At 37.5% G+C, this 25,683-nt stretch overlaps 4 protein-coding genes across 5 annotated transcripts; 1 reads left to right on the top strand and 3 right to left on the bottom strand.

Annotated features, from left to right (window-relative positions):
• Positions 1-81: 81 nt before the first annotated feature.
• Positions 82-4,874, bottom strand: LOC126592775 (glutamine--fructose-6-phosphate aminotransferase [isomerizing] 1-like). The gene is made up of 11 exons (XM_050258556.1): positions 4,477-4,874; positions 3,545-3,717; positions 3,309-3,420; positions 2,628-2,773; positions 2,354-2,518; positions 1,783-2,134; positions 1,459-1,709; positions 1,265-1,379; positions 882-1,137; positions 621-789; positions 82-377 (listed from the first exon to the last, which is right to left on the bottom strand). The coding sequence occupies exons 1-11, from the start codon at positions 4,709-4,711 to the stop codon at positions 294-296; spliced, it is 2,058 nt and encodes a 685-aa protein (XP_050114513.1). The 5' UTR covers positions 4,712-4,874; the 3' UTR covers positions 82-293.
• Positions 4,875-6,131: 1,257 nt separating this feature from the next.
• Positions 6,132-8,014, bottom strand: LOC126594515 (thioredoxin F-type, chloroplastic-like). Its single transcript, XM_050260855.1, has 3 exons — positions 7,617-8,014; positions 6,526-6,625; positions 6,132-6,429 (listed from the first exon to the last, which is right to left on the bottom strand). The coding sequence occupies exons 1-3, from the start codon at positions 7,952-7,954 to the stop codon at positions 6,295-6,297; spliced, it is 573 nt and encodes a 190-aa protein (XP_050116812.1). The 5' UTR covers positions 7,955-8,014; the 3' UTR covers positions 6,132-6,294.
• Positions 8,015-9,337: 1,323 nt separating this feature from the next.
• LOC126592097 (aspartic proteinase 36-like) lies at positions 9,338-12,910 on the top strand. Of its 2 annotated transcripts, XM_050257852.1 has the most exons (11): positions 9,338-9,859; positions 10,571-10,700; positions 10,790-11,037; positions 11,218-11,445; positions 11,551-11,716; positions 11,829-11,902; positions 12,026-12,116; positions 12,218-12,293; positions 12,396-12,467; positions 12,562-12,658; positions 12,769-12,910. In XM_050257852.1, the coding sequence occupies exons 1-11, from the start codon at positions 9,615-9,617 to the stop codon at positions 12,773-12,775; spliced, it is 1,434 nt and encodes a 477-aa protein (XP_050113809.1). In that variant the 5' UTR covers positions 9,338-9,614; the 3' UTR covers positions 12,776-12,910. The 2 variants fall into 2 exon arrangements, with proteins under 2 accessions (XP_050113809.1, XP_050113808.1); XM_050257851.1 differs by having other exon boundaries at positions 9,339-9,859; positions 12,562-12,910.
• An 8,525-nt stretch (positions 12,911-21,435) lies between these two features.
• On the bottom strand, positions 21,436-23,506 carry LOC126593115 (uncharacterized). The gene is made up of 5 exons (XM_050259000.1): positions 23,168-23,506; positions 22,412-22,650; positions 22,209-22,289; positions 21,760-22,101; positions 21,436-21,627 (listed from the first exon to the last, which is right to left on the bottom strand). The coding sequence occupies exons 1-5, from the start codon at positions 23,388-23,390 to the stop codon at positions 21,526-21,528; spliced, it is 987 nt and encodes a 328-aa protein (XP_050114957.1). The 5' UTR covers positions 23,391-23,506; the 3' UTR covers positions 21,436-21,525.
• Positions 23,507-25,683: the final 2,177 nt, after the last annotated feature.

Raw genomic sequence — 25,683 nt, 5'->3', positions numbered from 1 at the left:
TTTCACTGATTTTTAAAATTTTTGGTATAGATGGAGGTAAAATGAAAATCACTTTTGTTTCTTTTTATACAAGGCATCTAATTCGAAATGCAATTAGGGGCAGGGTGGTTAGCATTGTTCATAGTACCAAAAGATTTACAAAGCCGAAGATGTACAAGCTCAGCAGAGCATCATACATATATTACAACCTCAGCAAAATAATCTCTCTTAACAAAAGGTCCTAATATTGTTCCTCAGCATAATTTAAAACACACACACAAGTATATTCAGGTATGTCCATCCATTCAACTTCTTTACTGCGTAGTCACGCTCTTTGCAAGATTCCGAGGCTGATCCACATTGAAACCTCTTAAAACGGTGAGATGGTATGCCAGCAGCTGCAGCAGGGAAAGAAAACAAAGATATCACATTTTTGTGGGAGATCCGGACAAGTTCGAATGAAGAAGAACTATCCATCCATCTATCATCTATCTATACAGAGTCACACTATTAATAATAATTATAAAATAAATAAATAAAAAAGTAAATACGGCTTAAGCATTAAAGTCTGGCATGAGAAGCTCCAACCTAAATACTAATGTTATGTGCAATATAAAGCCAGGAGAAAAATGCATAAATACCTGCAATGGAACAATGTTAACTACGGGTTGAAGACAATCCTCAAGCTGAGGAACTTCAATCACTCGACAAGTCCCCCCAGGGCACACTGATGCAGCATCTCCTTTTGAACACATTACTATGAGTCGACCTTTGCGGGCATGAAGCTGCTGAATAACTGACTGCTGCTTACTGTAAATTACCACAGGTCATTAATAAGAAAATCAGGTACGTTTGCAAAAGCATGCAAGTGTTCCCAACTGTGAGTCTGTGACAGGACAAACCTGAAGCAAGCATCACGGGTGGCAATCACAAGTGTAGGGAGAGTTTCATCAACTAAAGCCAAAGGGCCATGTTTCATTTCACCGGCTAGTATTCCTTCACTGTGCATAAGGGCCACTTCCTTTACCTTCAAAGCACCCTCTAGAGATGTTGCGTAGTTGTATCCTCTCCCAAACACAAGAAGTGACTGCTGAGCTATCAGTTCCTGTGCAAGATCCTTCATCATCCCGTCAAGCTTCAGGACCTCTCTGACTTTGTCTGCACAGAACGTAATGAACAAACCCACAAAGTCATTTTATAATGACTTCTTACAAGTTACTTCTTGGAAAACAATAAAGAAATGCACTGCAGTTGACATGGTAAGAAGAGAAAAGCTGGAACTTACTTGGTAACTCAAATAAACCGTCAATTATAGCCTCTCTTCGTGCTTGATTAGAAATTGTGTCACCTCCTATAGCTAGTGCTAGCATAGCCATCACCACTATTTGACTCGTGTATGCCTATTCAAGATGATGGTAAGACAGTCATATTAAAACACAAAATCACAAAAGCAAGAATAGAATAAAGTAACAAAGTTACCTTGGTGCTAGCCACCCCAATCTCAGCGCCAGCATTTATATGAACACCGCAGTGTGTATTCCTGGCTATAGCACTACCAACAGTATTTGTTATGCCAACGCACAATGCACCATTTTCCAACGCATATTCCAAAGCACTCAGAGTATCTGCTGTTTCACCAGACTGACTGACAAAGACAGCTGTATCTTCTCTGTATATAGGTCCTTGCCGATCCAACAAATCACTAGCAATTTCCATTGTGACAGGAATACCTATAAAGCAGAAAAGAATCAGAACTATTGAAAACAATCGGGAAAGGATTTCTGACAGACAAAAAACACTGACCAGAAAGTTCTTCCAAAATAGGTCTTGCAGCTAAAGCAGCATTGTAGCTTGTACCACAACCGATGAAAACAATTCGCCTGCTTCGCCTAATTGTTTTAAGGTGATCCTTCAGTCCACCTAGGAGAACAGTCTTGGCTTTGCAGGAACCTCCACGTAAAAGTCTCCCCCTCATTGTGGTAGTTAAGGATTCAGGCTGTTCATGAATTTCTTTCTGCATATAATGTTTGTAACTCCCTTTGTTTATTTGTTCAACCTCCATCTCAAGAATGGACAAAGCTCGTTGTACAGATGCAACCCTTGAAAGGCCACCATGCTGTCCTTTATCGAACTTCATGATAGAAACACCTCCATCCTGAAACAATCACCACAATGGAGAAAAACAAAAGAAACTTCTATGAGCACATAGCTCAAGTTTCCAAAGCAATTAAGCACAACTAGCATAGAAACCAGAATCAATAACATCTTGGCCCGGCATGATGTTAGAGTAAGAAAACTAGCTCAAATTTCCCCCAGCATTATGCCAAAATGGATGTGTCCTATTAAAACATAATAAAAGACAATACTCAAGTACCTTCAGATGTACCACTTCACCATCCTCAATCACCAAAACCTTTTTAGTGTGTTCAACTACAGCATTTGCATCACTGGATAAAAAGAGTTCTTTGGGATGTCCACTTTTTGAAAGGAAATTATCATCGTGAAATGCAGATCCACCGCTAGCATTTTCGTTAAATTCCTAACAGAGATCAAGCCAAAAGTGTCAATGAGAAACTGTGGTGGGCACTTGTAATTAGAAGCTTCAAATTAGCTACAACTGTTAAGCATTAATTCCAAATAAAGCATACTCTGACACCAAGGAGCAACGGACTGCCACGCTTGCAAGCAATCAACTCATTTGGATAATGCCGGCTTTTAAAAATCAGGGCATATGCACCTTCAAGATGCCTCATAACCTCAAGCACAACTTGACTAAATGTGATAGTCTGGTCACCTGAAACATAAACATCACACTCTAATATCAGCCTAGACTGTGCTTCAAAGATTTATGTGAAACAGTAAAAAGTATTCCAAGAAACAATACAATAAAAGGAAATACAGTTTATCAGTATTGGCATAACACAATGATTGGCTTTATATACTACCCCCAACAACAGTAAAATGCACTCATCCTAAAATGCACTCATATCCAATGAAAGCACTTTTCCTGCCTTAGCTACTGTGTCTTTTGGGCAAATATGGTAGGAAGATGTGAGCTACAGGGTGATAAAGTGCTTCTTGCCTCTAAGAACAATTCATAGGGAAAACCTTTTTAGTATTTCAGTTAATAAGTTCTTTTCTAATTTACAAGCACATAAGACTGTCAAAATATCAGTTCACGAGTTCTGAATCGATAACTGCAAGTAATAATCATATGTACTATATATAAATTTCAATTCAACATTTGCAAATATAAAATTTGAATTCCAAATTGTAAGTTATACTTATGAAGCAAATGTTTAACTACTTCTAATCGTATATAAAGTTACCTTCTCCTTCCTTAGCTTTATCATAAACATATTTGGCAAGCTTTGGAATTACTTCTGTGTCTGTTTCAGATTCAAAGGTGAATCCGTGCCGAACTAGTGATTCCTTTAAGGCCTGAAAAAGTGAACAAGAAGGTAAATCAGCATAAGCCATTGATGACAGAGGCTGTTTAATCTATAAGCCAAAACAACAATCAAGAGACACGTAACAAGTTTCACTGCACAAATCTTAAACAAACCTCATAATTAGTGATGACTCCATTGTGAACAACCAAAAATTCATTTCCAGAACCAGAGCTCTGTGGATGGCTGTTCCTTGGAGCTGGCTCTCCATGAGTGGCCCATCGGGTGTGTGCTATTCCAGCATGGTGAGAGAAAGATTCTTCCAAATTTAAATCTGTTTCAGCAACCTCTGGATTTACAAAACCAACGTTAACATTTGATTAGTTTCTCTTAGTTGTGAGAACTTTGCAAAACCCCGAAAGTTGAATTCAAAATCCTATTACCCATATTTATTTATGATTTTAGGGCAATACAATTCGTAGTCCCCATAAGGTTTGTCACAGCATAAGGAAAATGTCAAAGAGACCGATGTTAAAGAAACTACTGCTTGCAAGATATAGAAATCTTTACACAAGAAAGAAAAAGGTCCAAATTCTAAACTTTTTTTATGTGCTCTTTTTTTTTTTTTTTTGCGTTACAATTATCATTCTGTAGGTAAGCTTAAGCTGCCATTGTCTGCTCTATAAACCCCACTCCACTAACAACTTAACCAATCAAAACTTCATCGAACAATGATCACTATTACTGGGTTAACCCGCCAAATTATACCTGACCACTTTAACTGGGTCAATTTTTGTTCAAAAAGAGTTTACCGCTAATTTTCTACACCGTTTTCTCGGCAACCAAACAGAATGTACAAAAATATTATCCCGATTAACAACTTAACAATCAAAACTTCATCGGAAAGGAATGACGCAGAGAAATTCAACCTACGATCATTCTCACTGGTTGACCCGCCAAATTAACCCGGACCACTTTTCTGGGTCAATTTTCGTTCCGAACAAAGTTTCCAGTTAATTTTTTCCGCCATTTTCCCGGCAACCAAAGAGAAAGTTGAAAGAAACAAATAAGGAACAAGAATAGAAAGATTGAGAATGGAAGGAGTTACCTTGGTATACGGATTTGACGAGGGTCTCGATGTTTCCCTCCTGGCGGAAAACGAGGGGGTGAAGCGGGGAAGATTGGGGGGTGTTTGGATCGAAGGAATAAGAATGATCGATGGAAATCCCGGCGGAATCGTATCCCCGGTATTCCAAACGCCTCAGGCCATTGAAAAGCACCTGAAGAATGTAGCGCCTCTCTCTGTTGACGTCGTAATTCAGATACGCAAATATCCCACACATTTCTGATTTCTCTCTCTTCCTCTTCGTCTTCCTCTTCTTCTCCTTCTTCTGCGACTTGTTCTGGGTTTTAGAGAGAGAAAGAGAAGAGGATGGATTAAGAAAAGTTTACCTGTCAAATTTGACCCTTGACTTTCTTTTGGGATTTGAATTTTTAACCGACAAATCTTCTCTATTTGATTGAGACACTGCAGACTCGGCAGAGGCTGGGTGGAGCTATGGGTGTTATATTATAAATATTTGAAGGGTGTTATTGTCTTTCAGCTTTGCATCACTGTGTTAAGGTGGCGTCATTTCATTGGCTTGCAAACATTATACCAAGGCCACCAAGCTTTTTAGGGGTGGGAGTGTAATTGTCGGCGAACATTAGGGCATTTCTATTTCTCTTGTAGTTTTTGCATATGCGAGATTGACCGTTGGTTATGACAGTGTTTTTATTTAATTATACAAGAAACGCATTGTTAATGAGTTCATTGTTATGTAGCATTCAAATCCAACAATATATTGACACGTAACGTTTTTATGTAATTATACCTAGGCCACCAAGCTTTTTAAGGGTGGCAGTGTAATTGTCGGCGAACATTAGGGCATTTATATTTCTCTTGTAGTTTCTTGCATATGCGAGATTGGACGTTGGTCATGACAGTGCGGTTTTTAACATTTAAGTTTGAATAATGCTCTATCTTCTAAAAGAAACGCGTTGTTAATGAGTTCACTGTTATGTAGTATTCCAATCCAACGATGTATTGACACGTAATGTTTTTATGTAATTATACAAGGTCATGTGCTTAATGAGGAAGGTGTTCTCATTTTTTTTCTCTAGTTTATTTGATTTTAATATCTAAATTGCATAAGTTAAAGGAAAATTGAGAGATAAAATCCGAGATTATGAAAATCGGTGGTTGTACCGAATTTTCTCATTTATCATGTTTTTCTTCCTTTTTTCTCTCAATTCGAATCTGGCAATTTTGGGTTGTGTGTGAGTTTCCAACATTCCGGCAACCCCACGGAAGATGCCCCTGTTAGCTGGCTATCATATTTCTATTATGCCTTTTCTTTTCTTTTAAAAGCCTAGACCTAAACTTACGCTTTTAATTTATTTATGGTAAGTTAGGGAGAAATAAGAAGCTTCCACAAATTTTACTATCTTTTAAATGAAAGTTCGAGACTTCCACGATAAGGATTTTCTTGGGTACATTTTAATAAGGATTTTAACTAAACGATTGATAGATTTTTTAGTATATCAGGAACATGGTCTGATAAGCAGATGGACACTTAAAAAAAAATTCTCATTCTCTTCATTGACACTTGGTGTACCAAACCGTATCCTGTACAAAAAAATCTCTCCACCTTTTACCTAAAATCCTTATTATAATGTAGTAATGTACCAAGAAAATCCTCATAATATGAACACCATATGCTATTTCTAAGAAGGCACATTATGGACCTGCTTACATTTCTTCATTCAAATTTCCACTGCAATTTCAAAGAAAACGTCACATGGATACATACAAGTAGAATAATCAGGCCGGCGGATGTTTTTATTTACGTTATAAACAGCTCATGGAGATATAATCTAAGGGGTTTTAGCTCGATCTAACAGCGTCTATAGCAACAACTAAATCATCAAATTTGGCCCCCGTCACTTCTTTTACAACCTTGTTGTCCTTCAAGATCTTGAAAGTTGGCACCACCCTTATCCCAAGCTCCTTCGCCAATGGCTGCCAACAAGAAACAATCACCATTTTAAACGTAAGAGACATAGCACAGCGACGCACTTGAGTAAAACAAATTCAACCATGACAGATAGAACCAACCTTATTTTCTTGGTTACAGTCAAGCTTTAAAAATACGACATCAAGGTACTCCTTGGACAATTCTTGAAATTTTGGAGCCATCACTTTGCAAGGACCGCACCTGCACAGGACAATGGAGTAAGTAATCTTAAATGCGTATTTAGGTGCACGCTGTACTCTTGGTTCTCTTCGTGTGAAAGGCTTGTGCTTGTAGCCTTGTACTATTAGATGCAGATAACGTCGCTGAGGTTGCATTCAAACAAACTGTTCATGGACTCGTGAACTGATATCATGAAGAAAGTTGATAGGGAAAGGATCAGTGCTCTTTTAAGTCATCTAATTCGATAGTCATAATGACGGGACTGGCGGCAAATAAGAAAAAAATCAACAAACAGGTAGCCTAATTAACCAAGAAGATGACCGGGATCGGTACAAGAATCATAACTGGTTACAATAGTTCATTTCCAAGGGCTTCTCTAATCCAAACAACCTACCTAACCTAGCAAAATAGGATTAATTTCAAAGGATAACTAATGAAAATGCTTGAAAACTTTGAGTTTTAACGATAAAGACAAAATAAAGGGTCAAGTTAATAGTACCAGGATTGACTTTTTAGTGTGAAAATATGGTTTTTCGTTAAAGTGAACATTACTGAAAGTTTTTCTTAAAGTTCCCTACATTCAAATCACACGTACATGGGAATGATATGGGGACTAGCATCTCAAAAATTTGTAAGAACATATTTTACATAAGCAACTTAGAGCAGGACCATACGATTCCAGTTTCCACACAAGAACTTGTCACGATTAAAGTCCACAAACTCAAACAACATTTTTGCTTTTACGTGACATTTTTTGCACCAACAACTATCTGAAACCAAATCTTGAGCTGAAATCAACATTCTGAAATTCCGCTAAAGAAAAATCCTAAACTTTCAAAGTCTACTTCCAATTGGTTTAAACTGATAAATTGGCCAAATTTGTCTGAACTTAGCCTAAACATACTTAAATATTCTTGATTTCTTACTTTTCGTTTCCTTTTCTTTTGAATTTATGCTTGGATTTTCTCGGAGACCAATCAGAAAGTTGAAGTATAAGCATAAACAGACATACCATTGGGTATACATATCAAGGACGACGGTCTTGTCGCCGGCTGCCTTGACGATGGGCCAGAAGGTGTCCTTGTCGACCTCCGTGACTTGGCCCACATTCACAGTGGGACCGACAGTGTCCAAGTTCGACCTCACCGTACACTTACAGGAATCCGTCTTCTTCTTACTCAATCCAATTCCCACCGCCGCACTCTTCCTCTGCGAAAGGAAGCAGATTCTGCTGGTGCTCGAACTGGGAGTAGAAGAGGAGGAGCAAATGATCGGGTACTTGGCGGCGCATGGTAGGGATGTGGATGCGCCGGCGGAGCGAGGAGAGAGTGCGGCTGACTGCAGATCCATTTTCTGTGATGGAGAAGAGAGGAGAGCCCAGTGAATCAGTTGCAGCCAGAAGAAACTAACAAACGACTATATTACGGAGGAGAGAGGTGAATTTGGAATGACTGATTTGCCCTCCGTGTTCGTGGGATTTTATAAGATATCCGCTTTCATTTTCGTCACTTCACCCAACTTTTTGTGTGGATGAAGGCATGGCGATCGTGAGAGTGGAATGACAGCATTGCCCTCTGACGTTTTGGGCTGTTTGTGGGAAGTTGGGGGTATTTTCGTCGCTTAGAATAGTTTGTTCAAGCAAAATGACTGAATGACTGAATGACTGAATGCCACCTTTGGCTTTCGGTTTGATGTGGGAAATCTCAGGGTATTTCAGTCAATGTAAGAGTTCAAATTTTGTGGGTTGTTTTAGCAAACTGTAGCGATAGAATGAGTGGTGTGGAGGGGGACGGAGAGCTTTTTGGGACGTCATAGTGATGGGGAGGAAATGACGGTGTCATATTTATATGGGATATTTATTTTGTAATGAGAAACTTAGTGGTGTCAAAGTCATTTGGTTGATCATTTTTCAAGTTGTATGCTTTGCCTTGTCAACATAAATTGAAAAGAAAATAGTTTCCGACACAACTTAACTTTACTTATGTTATGTCTCTTGATTATTCTTATATTTATTTCAGCCCAAAAGTAAAAAAATAAACATAGATGTGCATGAGAAAAAAATTGTATGTGAAAATCTCACTTCCCATAAAAATAAAAATAAAACTAGTTCTCAAATTCGAATTTACTCTGTAAAACATTAAATCCTAATTGGTTTCGTTCAACCGACATTAAGAAATGAGAAATTTAACGGCTTTCAAGCAACTACAGATCGTTGTCATTTAGCACATTTGACGGGTAATAGTAAGAATATATGAGCTAGGCATGTGCGTGAATCATCCAAGCATGGCATAAGCTGATAAGCAGAGTGGTTGGGATCATGGGTTGCGTCGTGATGGGAATAAAGTGATGATGGGCTGTGCGGTTGACTATCTTCATAACTCATAAGACAATGAATTTTTAGGTTACAATTTAGATCGAGAGAGAGAGAGAGAGAGAGAGAGAGAGAGAGAGAGAGAGAGAGAGAGAGACGAGGAGGGGCCTAAAGCAAATGATTTAGGGTGTCCCTCCAAATTCCAAAACCAAAACCGAAGAAAATCCAGAATAAACAGGAAACAGAAATCCGCGTAATTAAAGATAAACTAAAAGAAAAACATTAAACACAAAACAGACAACATACCAGAAAATCGACAACGAAACCAAAATACCAAATGTGAAATGACGACAAAAAAAGTAAGACAACTACAAAGGTCGACGTTGTTTACTATTTGGGAAAGACGTGTCCTTCGCCGTTGGAAACCCCCATCAATCTCGTTCATCCTCTCTCTCTCTCTCTCTCTCTCTCTCTCTCTCTGTTTTTCTTTGCTGTATAATCCCGCTGTTTATACAGCATATGCTTTTTCTCCCCCTCTCCCCACAGGGCCACCAACCTTGTTGCCTGCTCGTTTTCTCCAGCCAACTCGGCCATGATTTTCCCACAAAACCCACATTTCTAAGCAATTTTTTTTCTTTCAAAGATTGAATCTTCGAGTTGTTTTCAATCTGGGTTTGGTTAAGTGACAAAATTTTCGAAATGGCGGCAACAGCAAGGACAAGGGTGGCCGTGTTGGTTGGTTTTGTGGTTTTGTTCGCATTGGCATTAAATGTGTCGGGTAACATGGTGTTTCCGGTGAGCCATAAGTTCAAGGGTGCTGGGAAGCAAGTGTCTTTGAGTGCATGGAAAGAGCATGATGCTCTCCGCCACCAGAGGCTTCTCGCCGGCTCAGACTCCGCTATCGATTTGCAATTAGGTGGCAATGGCCATCCTTCTGAAGCCGGGTGCGTAATTGCTTTCCTCCAACCACAATTGATTCCATATCTTCTGAAAACAAACGAAAATATCAAATTTCATTAGTTAGTAATGCTAAATTGCTAAGGGAAATGTTGACAAATTAAGGCAATCTCTCTACTTTTGAAGTTATATAATCTACTTGCTTAACTTAATATGCAATTGTATCCTCCGCTATTACTACAATTCGATACCTAATTATTATTGTTGTGACTTAACCTAAATCCTCTGTTACAGTATTAAAATATATTTGTATTCAAAGTTTAATATTTATTTTGTCCAAAAAAAGTTTAATATTTATAACCAACTCCCCTTTCCATGTAATGGGAGTTGGGAGCTTTGGTAAATTAAGGTTAGAACTTACAACCTATTTGTCTCAATTAAAGATTTCTCGTCTCTTTTTTCTCCTTTTGAAAATAATAATAATAATAATAATCTGTTCTTGCAGTTTGCTAGTCTGTTTTTAGGTTTAAGGTTAAATTTTGGATTGAATTTCACCTGTTATATTGAAGTGAGAATGTTTTTGAATTGGGTTTTATTAGTTTGTTTTGTAGGTTGCATCACGTGTACTTATGTAGTCATAGTTTTCAGTTGGGTGCAATTTAAGTTTTGTGATACTTACAGATTGCATTTACAATTTTGCGTTGCATGTTGGATGCTTATATAATATTGGTTTACATGTTATGTTTGGCCGGATTTAGGCTCTACATTGCGAAAATTGGACTTGGCTCCCCTTCAAAGGACTTTCATGTGCAAGTTGATACCGGAAGTGACGTTTTATGGGTGAATTGTGCAGAGTGCAGCAATTGTCCTACTAAAAGTAATCTTGGTGTACGTTTGCCTCTTCCATTGCCTTCTTTTTTCGCCCTAGCTACTTGATGATCGCCACAGCACTTATCGTTATAGTTATTGTGATACAGTTTAAGCTGACAATGTACGATCCGAAGAGCTCTTCAACTTCAAGCAAGGTTACGTGTGATCAAGAGTTCTGCACTTCCTCATTCAAAGGTAAACTTCCTGATTGCAAGGCAGATATGCTTTGCAATTATAGTATCTCGTACGGAGATGGAAGCACAACTGCTGGTTACTATGTCAAGGACAATATCCAACTTGATAAAGTCACTGGAAACCATCAAACAACCTCAACAAATGGAACCATAGTATTCGGGTGAGTTTTGCACAATGGTCATACTGATACTAGCATAAATATGAGATAAAAACTAGATTACTTTCAGTGTCTTTTTTGTTGCTTCCCGTTGTCTGTTTGAGGTTGGCTTACTTTGAGTTTGTATAATTCATTATTGATATGCTCTTGCTGTGTTATTAAGCTAAATCTCTTGTGGAATAGGTGTGGAGCTAAACAATCTGGGAATCTTGGTAAATCTCCCGGAGCAGTTGATGGAATACTTGGTTTTGGACAGGCAAATGCATCCGTGATCTCGCAGCTATCTTCTTCTGGAAAGGTGAAAAAAGAATTCGCACACTGCTTGGATAACGTGAAAGGTGGTGGAATCTGGGCAATTGGGGAAGTGGTGGAACCAAAAGTGAAAAACACAACTCCGCTGATACCAAATCTGTATGTCACACGATCTCAGAATCCTTCGTAGTACTTCATTGCAAAATATGCTGTAATTAGCTTATGAAATTTGTGATTATTTACTTTTATTGGATATGATCTCAGGCCACATTACACTGTTACGGTGAAGTCCATTGAGGTGGGTGGCGATGTTGTAGATCTTCCAACAGATTTATTTGGCCTTTTTGAAGACCGGAACGGGGCAGTAATTGACAGTGGAACAACCTTGGCTTATCTTGCGCCGGAGGTTTATGAACCTTTTATGAAAAAGGTGGTCACAGAAGCTCTTTAACTCCCTTCATTTGGATTTTGTTGTCTAAATGACTACATTGCTTCCTTTTTTGGTTGAAAAACCTCACATTGTTATTTTGTTGGTAAATCAGATATATGCTCGACAGTCTGGATTGAAAAAACATATTATTGACAAGCAGTTTACATGTTTTGAGTATTCCGGAAAGTAAGCTGTTTCATCTTAGCTAATGAATTTGTTGATTAACTTGAGCAAATCATGTGAATATACGTAGAGGAGCGACGCTTGTTGAAACCTAACTTTACTTTTCCTTGTGCGTTTTTCATGCAGTGTAGACGATGGGTTTCCCGTTGTGAAGTTTAATTTTAAGAATTCTGTGGTGTTGACTGCATATCCTCATGAGTATCTGTTCCGGTTAAAGGCAAGTGTTTTAGATTCTCGAACAAAAGTAAATTACCTTGACCTTGTTCCATGAGTTGTTGACTAATTTAGATTTTACATTTATCATGACATTGTACACAGGATGATGTCTGGTGTTCTGGTTGGCAACCCAACTCCATGAAATCTAAAGGCGGAAAGTCCATGACTATTCTGGGAGGTAGGGTTTGAATCACAAGTCAAGAAAACAAATATTTATTAGTTGGTTTATTCACGCGAATTGAATCCTACGTCAAATATTGTAATTGTTCCGACCTTGCAGATTTGGTACTTTCGAATAAGCTAGTCTTGTATGATATCGAAAACCAGGCCATTGGGTGGACTGACTACAACTGTGAGTAGCGTTCCATTCAGTGTTTGATTTGTTACAGTGTTTCGTTTTATGTTGCATTTTATTCTTATGACTTTTTCGGTTTGTCGTGATTTAGGCACTTCAAGTATCAAACTGAAGGATGAGAAGTCAGCGCAGGCGTTCTCGGTCGGTGCCCACAATTTTTCTTCAGCTTCGGGTCCGATAATCGGAAGGTTATTGGCATTCTTCTTGTTAGTGATTTCCATGCTGCAAATATTGGCTTAATTCAACAACAAGTGTCACAGCAGCCCTTTCATTCCTTGCCCTTGATCTGTCTTTCCAGGTGGTGATGGTTTTTGTCCACCCTTGTTCGACCTCTTTATTTTTATCTATTTTTCTCGGATGAGCTTGTATGCGATCTGCAATTAATTGAACCTCATTGTCCTCGGAAATTCGTTAACAACTCTTGGTGTTGGGCTGATATCTCTGAAGGAGTCAGTGCATGGCTTTGATTAGAGCATGAGAGTGGGATGAGCAGCAAGCTGACGTAGCACGAAGTTAATAAAAATTACAAGCGTAAACCTTTGAAGAATGATAATCTGGAATCCACCAGTTTTGGAGAGTAATCCCAAAGAATGATTGATTAATTGATGATTGAATGAAAAGATTATTACAGTGGGTAACAAACATAGCTTAAATAAACCATTTATTCCCCTTGGACAATTCAAAAGCCTTAGAAAATTAAAACAAAAATAATTGACATTAATCAGACGGAAACCAAAACATCTGATTTTTATTATAGAAATTAAAACGCAATTTTAAAAGCCAAAACTATTGTTTCTGGCCTTAAACTTGACGGTCTCATGGTTTGGCCCACAATTATCTTCAAAATCGTCATATTATACGCCCAGTTATGACATAAGAATATTTATGCCACGTCAGAAAAATATGGGCCCCACACTTACCACATCAGCATTTAACAGAAAAGTTAACGAATGGTTGACATTGCAACGAATTCGTAAGTTGAGATATGAAATTGCAATGTTTAAAAGATGAGATATGAGATTATGAAACCCATAGTTGAGTAGTTTTAAGTAATTTACCCTTTTGGGTTTTTGTATATATTAAATTTGAAAACCTATCTTCAAAATTCATACAAGTCCATCCAAGAACATAAGAAGAGGTTCAACAATAACATTCGTACAAGTCAATCCAATATTATTTTGTCTCAATTAGATAAGCTATTTCAAATGCTCCAGAAGAATCACCGAAAATTAAAACATGGAGGAAGTCATGATACCAAATCAGTATGTTACACAATCTCGGAATCCTTTGTGGTACTTAACTTCATTAAAAAATATGCTGTAATTGGCTTATGAAATTTGAAAACATTTAATTTTATTGAATATGATATCAGGCCACATTACACTGTTATATGAAGTCCATTGAGGTGGGTGGCGATGTTTTAAATCTTCCCACAGATTTATTTGGCCTTTTCGAAGACTGGAACAGAGGAGTAATCGACAGTGGAACAACCTGGGCTTATCTTGCGGCAGAGGTTTATGAACCTTTTATGAAAAAGGTGGTCACTGAAGTCTTTAACTCTCTTCATTTGGATTTTGTTGTCTAAATAACTACATTGCTTCCTGTTTTGGTTGAAAAACCTGACATTGTTATTTTGTTGGTAAATCAGATATATGCTCGACAGTGTGGATGGAAAAAACATACTGTTGACGAGCAGTTTACATGCTTTGAGTATTCCGGAAAGTAAGCACAATCATCTTAGCTATTACATTTGCTAATTAACTTGATGGAAGCATGTGAATGTACGAAGAGCAGTGATGCTTGTTGAAACCTGAAGTTACTCTTCCTTGTGCAAGTGTTGGTGGTGGAATTCTGGTTTTGAAGTTTAATTTTAAGAATTCTGCGGTGTTGACTGCATATCCTCATGAGTGTCTGTTCCGGAAAAAAGGCAAGTGTTTTAGATTCTCGAACAAAAGTAAATCACCTTGACCTTGTTCCATGAGTTGTTGACTACTATACATTTTTGTCATGACATTATACACAGGATGGGTGTGTCTGGTGTTCTGGTTGGCAACCCAAGTCCATGAAATCTAAAGACGGAATGTCCATGACTATCCTGGGAGGTAGGGTCTTGAATGGCATATTTTATTGGTTGGTTTCTTCACATGAATTGAATGCTATGTATCAAATTAATACTGTAATTGTTCCGAGTTACAGATTTGGTACTTTCAAATAAGCTAATCTTGTATGATATCAAAAACACCAGGCCATCGGGTGGACTGACTACGCTTGTGAGTAGCGTTCCATTCAGTGTTTGACTCGTTACAGTTTTGGTTTTATGTTTCATTTTATTCTTATGTCAAGCGTTCCATTCAGTGTTTGATTCATTTTGCTAGCCCTTGAATCTTGATCTGTCTGTCTTTCCAGGTGGTGATAGTTTTTGTCCACCCTTTCTGGTTCGTGGGTGGGATGAGCTTGTTTGCGATCTGCTATTAATATTTGAGCCTCATTGTCGTCGGAAACTCATTGACGAGTCACTAGTGTTGGGTTGGTTGATATCTCTGAAGGATTCAGTGCATGCCGCTTTGATTAGAGTATGGGATTGAAATTGGGATGAGCAGCAATCGGCATACTATCCGGGAATAGGATTGTATAGCATATATATAGTGTTGATTCTAACAGATGAGGAAAGGGAATGAAATCCACACCCCTTTTGCAGAATGGGAGAGTTATTTGTCATATGATTTACGTTTACTATTTCTACATTCCAATCTTGAACAAGAAAAGAAAAACGAAGCAACAAGAATAATTACTCGTTCACTTTACATTCATTCACTTCATTCGTTCATTCATTCCAGGGCGCAGCAACAAGAACAATTATTGGCTCAAGAGCTTCTCACAACCTAGCTAAGAAGACTGTTTAAGGATGGCATGCCTAGTTTGTAGTATCTTTCCAGCCAAGCCAAGCCGCCCCGCCATGCTGCAATGCAATGCAATCTTTGATGTATAATCGATTAAGATAACATTTCATGTTGCTTTAGCTTCCCTAATCTTTTTCTTCTGTGTTCACAGTGCTTCTTTATTTCATGAATGTCATACTTTATGCGGCAAAAGATGGTTTTTTATCAAGGAACACTGGGACAGTTTTTAACTCTATCCCGACTCTTAGGTAGGTAAATGTGATGCAACTTTTATGCACACTTCTGTACCTCCTACTCCTACTCCTACTCCTGTTATAGTCAACCATTTATACAACAAGGGCGGGGAATATGTAAATACTCAACACGTTAAATGATGCAGTGCATGGGAAACAAATATATTTAAGGCTGCCAACGGCCACGGTTCCTTCCTACAAAAGCATCTGAAAGTGGCCCAACGGCCACGGTCCCTTCCTACAAAAATCAGGGGATATTCTCCCAAGGTGCTTTTTTTTTTCTGCATCAGCTCTACCAAATCCCATTTTGAAGGTTAAAGACAATATCAGGAGTTCAAAAATAATATGATTTGAGGTTGAGGGGTCCCGAGGCTCACCCTTGGTCGGAAAACCGAGAACTCGCCGGAGTTAGTGTGGAACGATAGTGAACAGTGTCGGTGGTCACAACGCAGTGCCAGGCCCTGGTTCAATGTTGTTGTTTCTGGGTTAGTGATGGCGACTGATATGAGTTGTGGTCAAGGAAAAAAATATCGGTAATATCGGAAATATCGGTAGTCCGAAAACACGGAAATATCGATGAAAATATCGGGATAATATCGATATCGATAAAAATTACATGGAAACCACGGAAATTGTAAGAAAACTTGGAAATTTTTATTGAAACTTTGCAGGATGTTTATTTAGTCAATTATCTATTAGTTTATCACAAAAAATTGGAAGGAAATGCATTGCATGATGGATTTAACTGATTTAAGTTGATTATACAGCGAGCTGGCAAACACTGTAAGTGTAGAAAATATTTAGTAATTAATGAAAAAAAGATTAAACACACCATAATCATTTATATATAATGATTTACTACAATATTTTACACTTTATACATTGCAGGGTAAGATACATGAGTGATTTAAAATCTTGATGAAACCACCATTACTTTTTATCTTGTCAAAAGTTGTAAAAGTTGTCAAGAGTCAGAGACAGAGAGTCAGAGACAAGGTTATGAATTAAGGAAAACTAATGAAAATGGCTTGAAAACTTTGAGTTTTAACGATAAGGACAAAATAAAGGGTAAAATGAATAGTACCAAGATTGACTTTTTAGTGTAAAAATGTGGTTTTTAGTTAAAGTGAACAGTACCAGGAGCTTTTTGTTAAAGTTCCCTATGAATTATTTGAATGCTTTTTTTTTTCTCACACGCCACCACACACATACACAGAGTCAGAGACTCTCACACGCCACCACACACGCACACAAGGACATTTATAAAATATATGTTTAATTTAAATAGGTTTAAGAATTATGTGGACCGTCGGATTGGTTGAGATTTAATCTCAACCGTCCAATCCAACTTAAGTTTTTCAGTCCTCTCCTCTCCGTCTCTCATTCTGAATCTCTGATTCACAGACACGCACACACATTCTCGAACTCTCTCAAGTCTGAACCCAATCTCATCTCTCTCAGTCTCGATTTCCCAATCTCATCTCTCTCAGTCTCGACTCCACAGTTGTCGAGACGCCATCGTCGTCATCCAAGAGTCACCGCAGAAAAAAGGGGCGCCGTTGTCGTCAGAAGTAGGGGTGGGTTCAAAAAACCGAAAACCGAAAAAAACCGAAAACCAAACCGGACCGAGGTCGAAAAAAACCGAACCGAAAAAAAAATCGAACCGAAACTGTCAAACCGAACCGAACCGAATCTGGTCAGTTCGGTTTCGGTTTTTGAGGTTCGGAAACTGAACCGAACCGAACCGAACCGATATAAATATTTATTTATTTATTTTCAATATTATAAATATTTTAGTCATACAATCATAACAAAACATAACTCGTTGCCAAGTTGGTTTCTGTGAAGCTTTTCAAACTGCAAGGCATGGGTTCGAACCCTCATGCCTTTAGGATTTTAGAGAATTTTTTAAATTTTTTTTGAGAAATCTACAAAACCCTTTTAACCCTAGCCAGCCACAGCAGCCACAACTTTTATTTTTTTTCATTCTTCTCTTCTCTCTCTCGTGTTAAATTCTTTAACCCTAGGCAGCCACAGCCGCCGCAACACCCTTTAACCCAGTAACCCTCTCTCTCGGTCTTCAACTTCAATCACTCTCTGTGAGAAAATCTTCAAGACCAAGTGCGCTCAGTGCCATACCGTCGACTCGTCGAGAAAGGCACCGGTCACAAGCAGGGTAATTTCATCTTCTCTCCCTTCACTGAACCTTGTTTTTCCTTTTATTTTTTAGCTTTTGATTTCGATGATTTATTGATTTTTGTTTGGATCTGACAATTATAATCCCTTTTTTGCATTTGGTTTTTGGATTTGTGTATTTGGATATTTGTTTCAATTGTTATTTGGATTACTGATTCGATCTCTGCTACGTGCCTCTTTCGAGGTCGTTCCCGTCATCTCACGTCGTCTCGCCCCCAGCTCCGTCTACCGCAGCCCCCAACTCTACCGGAAACTAGTTGAATAATAAGTGTTTCCGTTTACTGAAGATATTGTGTAACGCAGAGTGCAAAGACGAATCTTAATGTGGAGCAAGTTTTCTTTTCGATAGCAAGAGACATAAAGCAACGGCTTGCAGATACCGACACTAGGGCTGAGGTATTTCATTTGCTTTCCTGGTTTTGTATTAAAAAGATACAATCTAAATTTATTTTTTCGAAACTCGCTTGTTCAAGGATTTGAATGACTTTGGTTTTGTTCCGGCGTTGTAGGTTTGGCTGAGTCAAATGGTTATATATACATTGAGGCAAATGGTGGTCTAAATTAGCAGAGGACTTCAGTAAGTTTGACTCCTCGTCTTGTTGATCAGTGGATGAATTTCTGTATGACACAGTTATACATACAAATGTCCTTGGCCTTTTGTTTAAGTTCTAAAAGGGTAGGTGGGGGTGAAGTTGGTTGGTTCTATTATATGTTTCAGTCTGTTTGAACACTGGAAATAATGTTTTTATTGTCATAAAGGTGCAAAATTTGTGATTGTTAATTCATAAGCTGAAGGAAAATTATGTTTGTTTGTGCTCAGGGGTCGTCAAATGCAGGAAATCGTGATTGGATATCGCGATTCATGGTCTTCACCTCTGGTGTTTGTTGGATTGCTGGTTCATGGTCGCCGGAGCTTGCTTCGAAGGCAGCAAGGGAACTAAGCAGCTAGGCAGCTAGGCTTTCAGTTTTTTTCTTTCTTTTTCGGGCTTAACCCTTGGGTTGGGTTGTTGTGCTGGCCCATTTTTTTGTTTGTGTTTAGTTGTGGGCTTTTGATATGTATGTAAGTTTAATGAAAGTTTACATTTTATAAAAAAAATAAAAAATAAAAAATAACCGAACCGGACCGAAACCGAACCGAAAAAAACCGAACCGAAAAAAAACCGAACCGAAAAAAACCGAAAAAAAATTGAACCGAACCGAACTGAACCGAAATTTCGGTTCGGTTTCGGTTTTGGCAAAAAACCGAACCGTTTCAAACCGAACCCAGCCCTAGTCAGAAGTAAGAAGGCGCCGTCGTCGAGACTCTTGCCTCTCCTTCTGTAGAAGTATGAAGGAGGCACCGTCGTCGTCATCCAAGAGTTGTCGACGTTGTTGTTATCCAAGAGTCGCCGCAGAAGATTTGACAACGATTCTGCATCGTATACTGAGTCCAATGGTTTCGATAGTCGCAACTCCTCTCCGGCGAAGCTCCAAGGAGCGGAAGGAACGAAGCAGTCGTAGAAAAAGCAGCCGCCGGAATGAACGATAAGATTTCTGGGTTGATTTCAAAATATAAGGTTTTATTTTGATTTTTTTTTCTAGGTTGATTTCTAGGGTTTGTCAAGATTGGGGTTGAATCTGTTTTGATTGTTTCTTGATCTGCAATTGGAACAAGATTGGGGTTGATTTCTGGGTTGATTTCTAAAATGTCGCGATATTTTGACGAAAACCTATTGGATGTGTGTGGAAATATCAAACTCCGAAAAAAACGATAATATCGGCGAAATATCACCGATATTATCGATTTTTTATACCCTGGTTGTGGTGATGGTGCTGTTTTTTCTGCACTTGCAGAGAGAGAGGGACGAGAAAAAGAAAACTGAGAGAAAGAGAGAGTATAAAGGGTAAAGATAAGGAGAGAATCTGTGAGGGATGAGAGATGGGGGAGAGAGTGAAGATGAGAGAGATTTTTTCAGTGTGATTGGTACACGAGATAGTACATCACGTGTCATAAAATATATATGCTAAAAAGTTAATAATTTAAAAAAAAAATTCTATCATTTTTATTTACCCATCATAATTAAAAATTTCTCAAATTTAAAAGAGAGAAGACAAGAAAAAAAATTGAAAATAAAGGAGAGACCCAAGAGATTTGGAAGGCACGGGAGAGGGGAAAAGAGTGGGGTGTGGGCCCCACTGGCTCACACTCTAATTCCATAAAAGACAAAAACAGAAAAATATCCTGCCATGTGCAATTATCAAAATGCTTTTTACATTCGTAGTTTTGTAAAATTTTAACTGTAACTTCGAATTTGATTCTGCTTGCTCCTACATGTTCATGTCACGCTAAAAGAATTTTTCGTACGTCTCTCTAAACAATGGTCAACGAAAGTCTAAACAATGGTCAACGAAAGTCAACAATCTCGATTCTAGGGGCATTTTAGTCAATTCACTCTTTTAAAATTAATAAAATCGTAAAATTATTGACGAGTTATTACAGGTGGGCTCCACAAATTTATTGCCTAGCCCTCATTTGGATATGAATTTTTGAACAATTCTGATCATTTTTTTGCTTTATACCTTTAACCCTTCCTATTGGAGATGACCTAATGTCCTCATTTTAAGAACCTATGAGATCCAAATGCATGTGGCTAACATGCATTTACCTCACATATCCTCAAATTGAGGACTGATTTTATATGTATATGAGCGGATAGATAAATCGTACTTTTTACATAAATTTAACACGAGTTTTAAACCATTAGATTTCAATAAAAAAAATATCATTCTATCAAATACACTTTTAGTGATTGGGATATAGCTTAACATGAAAATTAATTAATTTTTTTCCTTTCTAAATACTAGAGCACACATTTTGTATGTGTGTGAACAATTTCTCTTAATAAGTGTATTTTTTTTAATATTACATAATTATTGTTTTGTCATCTTTATGTAAATATTATGTATCAAAAGTGAGGGTAAAATTGAAAAAATAGGATTGTCATGATCTAAAAAAAGAGGGTAAAATTGAAAAAATAGGGATATAATTATCATTTTGTCAAAAAGTACAAAATTACTATTTTGCCATTCTTTTGTCAATAGTGTGTATCAAAGTGAGGAAAAAATATAAAAAAAAGGAGAAAAGGTTGACAATGATGTTTTCTTAATAATAGTATAGATATGTCTATTGAAATATAAAATATAAAAAATCCCTTTTATTTGTAGAATTTTCTCTCTCTTAATTCACTTTTTTTATTGCACTCGTCCTTCTTTACCGTCACCCTTTCCTTTTTTCTTTTTTCTCAAACCTTTCCACTCTACATCTGGTCTATTTTCTTGTTGAATTTCTTTAATATCTCGTCACTTATCTAATAAACTATCCTGGGGTTTTATTTTTCTCCAATCAATTATCAACAAAATAACAAAAAAAATTATGTTCTACTCAGGGACGACACTGAGATTCCATGGTCCCAAGGCAAGCAACTAAAAAAGCCCTTGAGTTCTTAAAGCATCATCATTGCCTTGTGAAAAAAAAATGTCACGCTCCAAGGCACTAGGCAAACTTTTATTTTATTATTGTCTTTCACCTTTGATATTTATTTTTATATTTTGTTTTTCTCTTCTTTCCCTCATATGAAATATTTTATCATCAGTCTCTTTAAAAAAAAGAAAACTTTATTAGAGGAGTAGGCAAAGTTTACCTTTTACCTTATTCAAATGTATTACATATGTTATGCCTACATCACTTTACAAGGTTGTCTTCAAAAGCTGTACAACAAAATAAACCAGTGCCAGAAACAGTCCAATTTGGTATACATCTCTCTGGAAACCATCATCCCTTTGAAAGAACTGAATCAAATTAGCATGCAAACAATACGTCAATCGATTGAAATAAATTTAAAAAAAAAAAAAAAAAAGGGGGAAGGATCTTTAGCGTAAGAATGAATAAAATATTTGTGTTTCGTTTGTTTAATTACTAACCTTCGTTGGATCACCGTAAGGGTCTGGATAAATTTCCATGTTCTGTTTTTCTCTAGGGAACTTGCTGGAAATGGTTTTAGCAAGATCAACCAAGTCTTTTCCACCCTCAATTGTAGCATAAAGACGGCGTGATGTCCAGAAATATGCTTTCGCAATGGCTGATGAAGCTGATAAATCCCAAAACTCTTCATGTTCAATGACTTGGCCACTTATCTGGTTTAGAGTGAACTGGGAATTTATTCTTATGATCAAATCTCCTCCTATAATGTTCTTCGCCTTCCCTTTGATTGTCCACTTGATACTCAGGACACTCGTCGATAACATGCTCATTTCTTGCACACTCTGTTCATATGAAACAATAACAACAAAGTTTATTTTTATCTTGCATTTCTGTTGCTTGTTATACAAGGAATTTCAAAAGGAATAAGAGATGAACTCAGAAGACTCACCACAGAGGGCTTTTCTAGTGCACTGGTTATCCATAGCGGTCTCTTGTACTTGTCACGTCCGCTAAAACTTCTAACTGGGTCCTAGAATAACAAACATTTAACTGGTCAGCGCTTGAGCGCATATAAAAGCACTAGAACTTCTAACCGAGTATATATAAGCACATATACCACACTACATTACATGTTAAGTTTTAATTATATACCTTGTATTTAACAGAAACAGCAAAGGTTCCAAGGGCACGATTGCCTTCTCGTAGCTCAAGGATATCGCGTACAAGTTGTCGAGCTGTAGACTCCACCAAGGGGCTACTAATGCACTCAAACTCATTGCATAGCTCCCCAAAGTTCAATCCATCAACAATCCTATCGGCCTCCGTTCTTTTATCCGTCGTCGACAATTCTGATTCAGTAGTGCTCCTACTACTAGTCGGATCATTTGTTACTGCATGCATTCCGCCACATGATCAGTTACAAGCAATTGATTTACTCAAACTTTTATTACGGTAGTAAAATTATGTTTCACAGGATATAAGTTATTAAGGAAAAAGTATAAACTGTTGAATCAGATGATGAATTTTTTTTTTTTGTCAAACGATAGTTTTTGTTAGATTAGCCACCGACGGGGTTTGAACCCACGCCATCATGTAAGGGCTCAACTCCTTTCCACTACTGTGGTAAAGGGCCACTTGCAATCAGTTGATGAATTTAATCAAATGAATTTTATATGTGATGTGAATTGAGACAGTACTCTCTACCTCTAATCAGAAATTTGGAGTAACAGTTAAGAGTTCCCATTCCTGTTGATTAATTAGATGTCAAAGTTGTTTCTAGCTGTTTTTTATTTATTTATTGTATTTCTAGAATCCAAATGAACTAAGTGGTGACATATATATAGAAGAACATGAGATGTAACTAGAATAGAGAGATCATTGCAGATGAAAGGGTAATTAAGTAGGTACCTCGCAGTATGAAGGGGTGGTGGTAGTGGGAGGAGGAGGAAGAGGAGGCAGTAAAATTAGGCTTGGAATTGGAGGTGGAGGTGAAAATTGTTCGTTTAGCTGCAGTACTAGTAGTGGTGGTGATAGTGGAGGAACTAGTAGTTTTGCGGTGGAGGGTGCCGGTGGCGGCAGCAGCAGCGGGGTTAGAGGCAACGAGGGCAGTGATGGAAACGGAGGCACTCATCTCTGGGTTCTCTGCTCCCGGCCAGTACTAGGACTAGTCCTGCCCATCATATCCATATTGGTTGCTGCTGCTAGAGAGGGGAGAGAGTGTAAGCACATGTACGCATAGAGAGATAGAGGAGGATAGAATTAGAGCCTCTCTTTTTAATTATTTTGGATAAGGTTTTTGGGGTCATCTTCTGCTGTCTTTGGAGTTGCAATGCAAAGTCACTCAGATCTTGCCATGTCAGCTAGCTTTGACTCAATTATTGACTTGTAGGGCATCAAGTGCCAAGTGTAATCCAACAGGATTCTCTCCGAATCTTTTTGGTGAGGATCCTAGAAATCTGTGAATTGTATACATTCATCGTACATATTACGATCAGTTTTTGTCAAGTACTGTTTGTGTTTAATTTTTATTTAAAATGATTTCTGACCGTACGATGTACGATGAACGAACACGATTCACGGATTCCTGAAATCTTCACAAAGAGGATCCGGATGCATTTTCAGATATGTACACCTATATATAAAAGGAAAACTAATGAAAATGGCTTGAAAACTTTGAGTTTTAATGATAAGGACAAAATAAAGGGTAAAATGAATAGTACCAGGATTGACTTTTTAGTGTAAAAATGTGGTTTTTCGTTAAAGTGAACAGTACCAGGTGCTTTTCGTTAAAATTTCCATATATAAAAGCCAGGGCCGTTCATCAGCAAAGGCGGAAAGGTCGACCGCTCCACATATACAAAAGAAAGCGTATTATTTTATATTAGCGTTATATGAAAATATAATATCCTAAAGTTTAATACTGTTTTCTTCCAAGAATACAACTCTAGTATAATATAGGAGCTCAAAGGAACCATATATTGATAAAAGGAATGCAAACAAAATTCTCCCTATTTTTTTTTCCTTTTCATTCTCGCCTTCTCAATCTCCCTTCAAATATCTATTAAGTTTCTAACCTAGTTTTTTTTTTTTTTTTAAAGAAAACAAGAAACTAAGAAACAGGTAATTCGATTGAAGCTGTTGAAAAATTACTTTAGATCGACTATGACACATGAAAGGTTAAATGGATTGACACTCTTATGCATTGGAAAAGATATGATGTGAAGGCTTGATTTTGAAAATGTGAGTGATTGATGATTTTGACATCATAAAGAAGAAGAAGTTTTCAACGAATGTGTTCTCATTTCATATATTTATTTACTCAAACTATTACGTTTTAAGCCCAAAAAAAGCATGTATAGAAAAAAAAATTATGCATTTTATTTTTCTTTTGAAAATAAAGTGGCGGAGAGGGCTCCATTTTATTTCATCCTAGACCACCAATAACTCAGGAATATATATCATATAATTCATGCGACTCACAAAGGTAGGATCCTCAAACTAATTTTCACAAGTTGATATATGTGCGCTCGCATAGACTAAAAGGCTCGATCATCCTTCTAATAATATATTAGTTTCGAAGATGAAAAAGCTATGAACATCATCACCTAAGAAGGTAGAGTCTCTTTTTTTTTTTTAATAGAGAAAAGGGACCAGCTGGTGATGAAACCACAACAATTCATCTTTTTTAGGGCTGAGAAGACTCACGTGGCCACAATTATGTAATTTACCAGTGTCAGAAATCAAATCTAGGACGAGCCATATCAAATTCGGGCCTAGAATTCCCCTAACCACTGGCCACCCCGTGGTAGTTAGAGTCTCTATTAGGGAGTGGTGGGGTGATAGTAACTTGAAACCTACCGATCTCTCTCACATTCATATTACAGAATTGGAAAGAGCAATATATCTATGTTTTCACTCGCTATTCTCTACCATTAGAAAAGTTTGAGACTGCACGTTTTGTTTCCTAATCGATCTCTAGTCCAAGATGCATCATTTGCACCACTACCTACTACTTAATTATTCATCACTCAGTGATGAAATTAAATAAAATTATCACCTTCCTCATCAACATCGTCATCATATTATACCTTGCTTGGTTTTAGCCTCCACTCCACTCACACTACCCTAATTTCATAAAATTCCACAAAAACAAAAATTCCCCCACCTTCCAATTTCTATTTTAGTTTATTAATTCCGTAATTAGGGTTTTTTTTTTTTTTTTTTTTATTTCTTATTTTGGTGAACTCCTTAGTTGGTTTGACTACGAGATATCCTACTGCAGTAATATATATATATATATATCCTAATCCTAGTAGTAAGTAATACCTTAAGTGCCTGCAGTGCAGTGCAGGCACTAGAATTTGGGCAATATTCCTTCCTTCATTCATTGGATTTCACGCGGCGATCTTCATTTTCCCTTCCCT

Source organism: Malus sylvestris, chromosome 12 (assembly GCF_916048215.2).
Source record: "Malus sylvestris chromosome 12, drMalSylv7.2, whole genome shotgun sequence".
In the NCBI taxonomy this organism is placed as follows: domain Eukaryota; kingdom Viridiplantae; phylum Streptophyta; class Magnoliopsida; order Rosales; family Rosaceae; genus Malus; species Malus sylvestris.
This window is presented reverse-complemented; position numbering and strand designations above follow the sequence as displayed.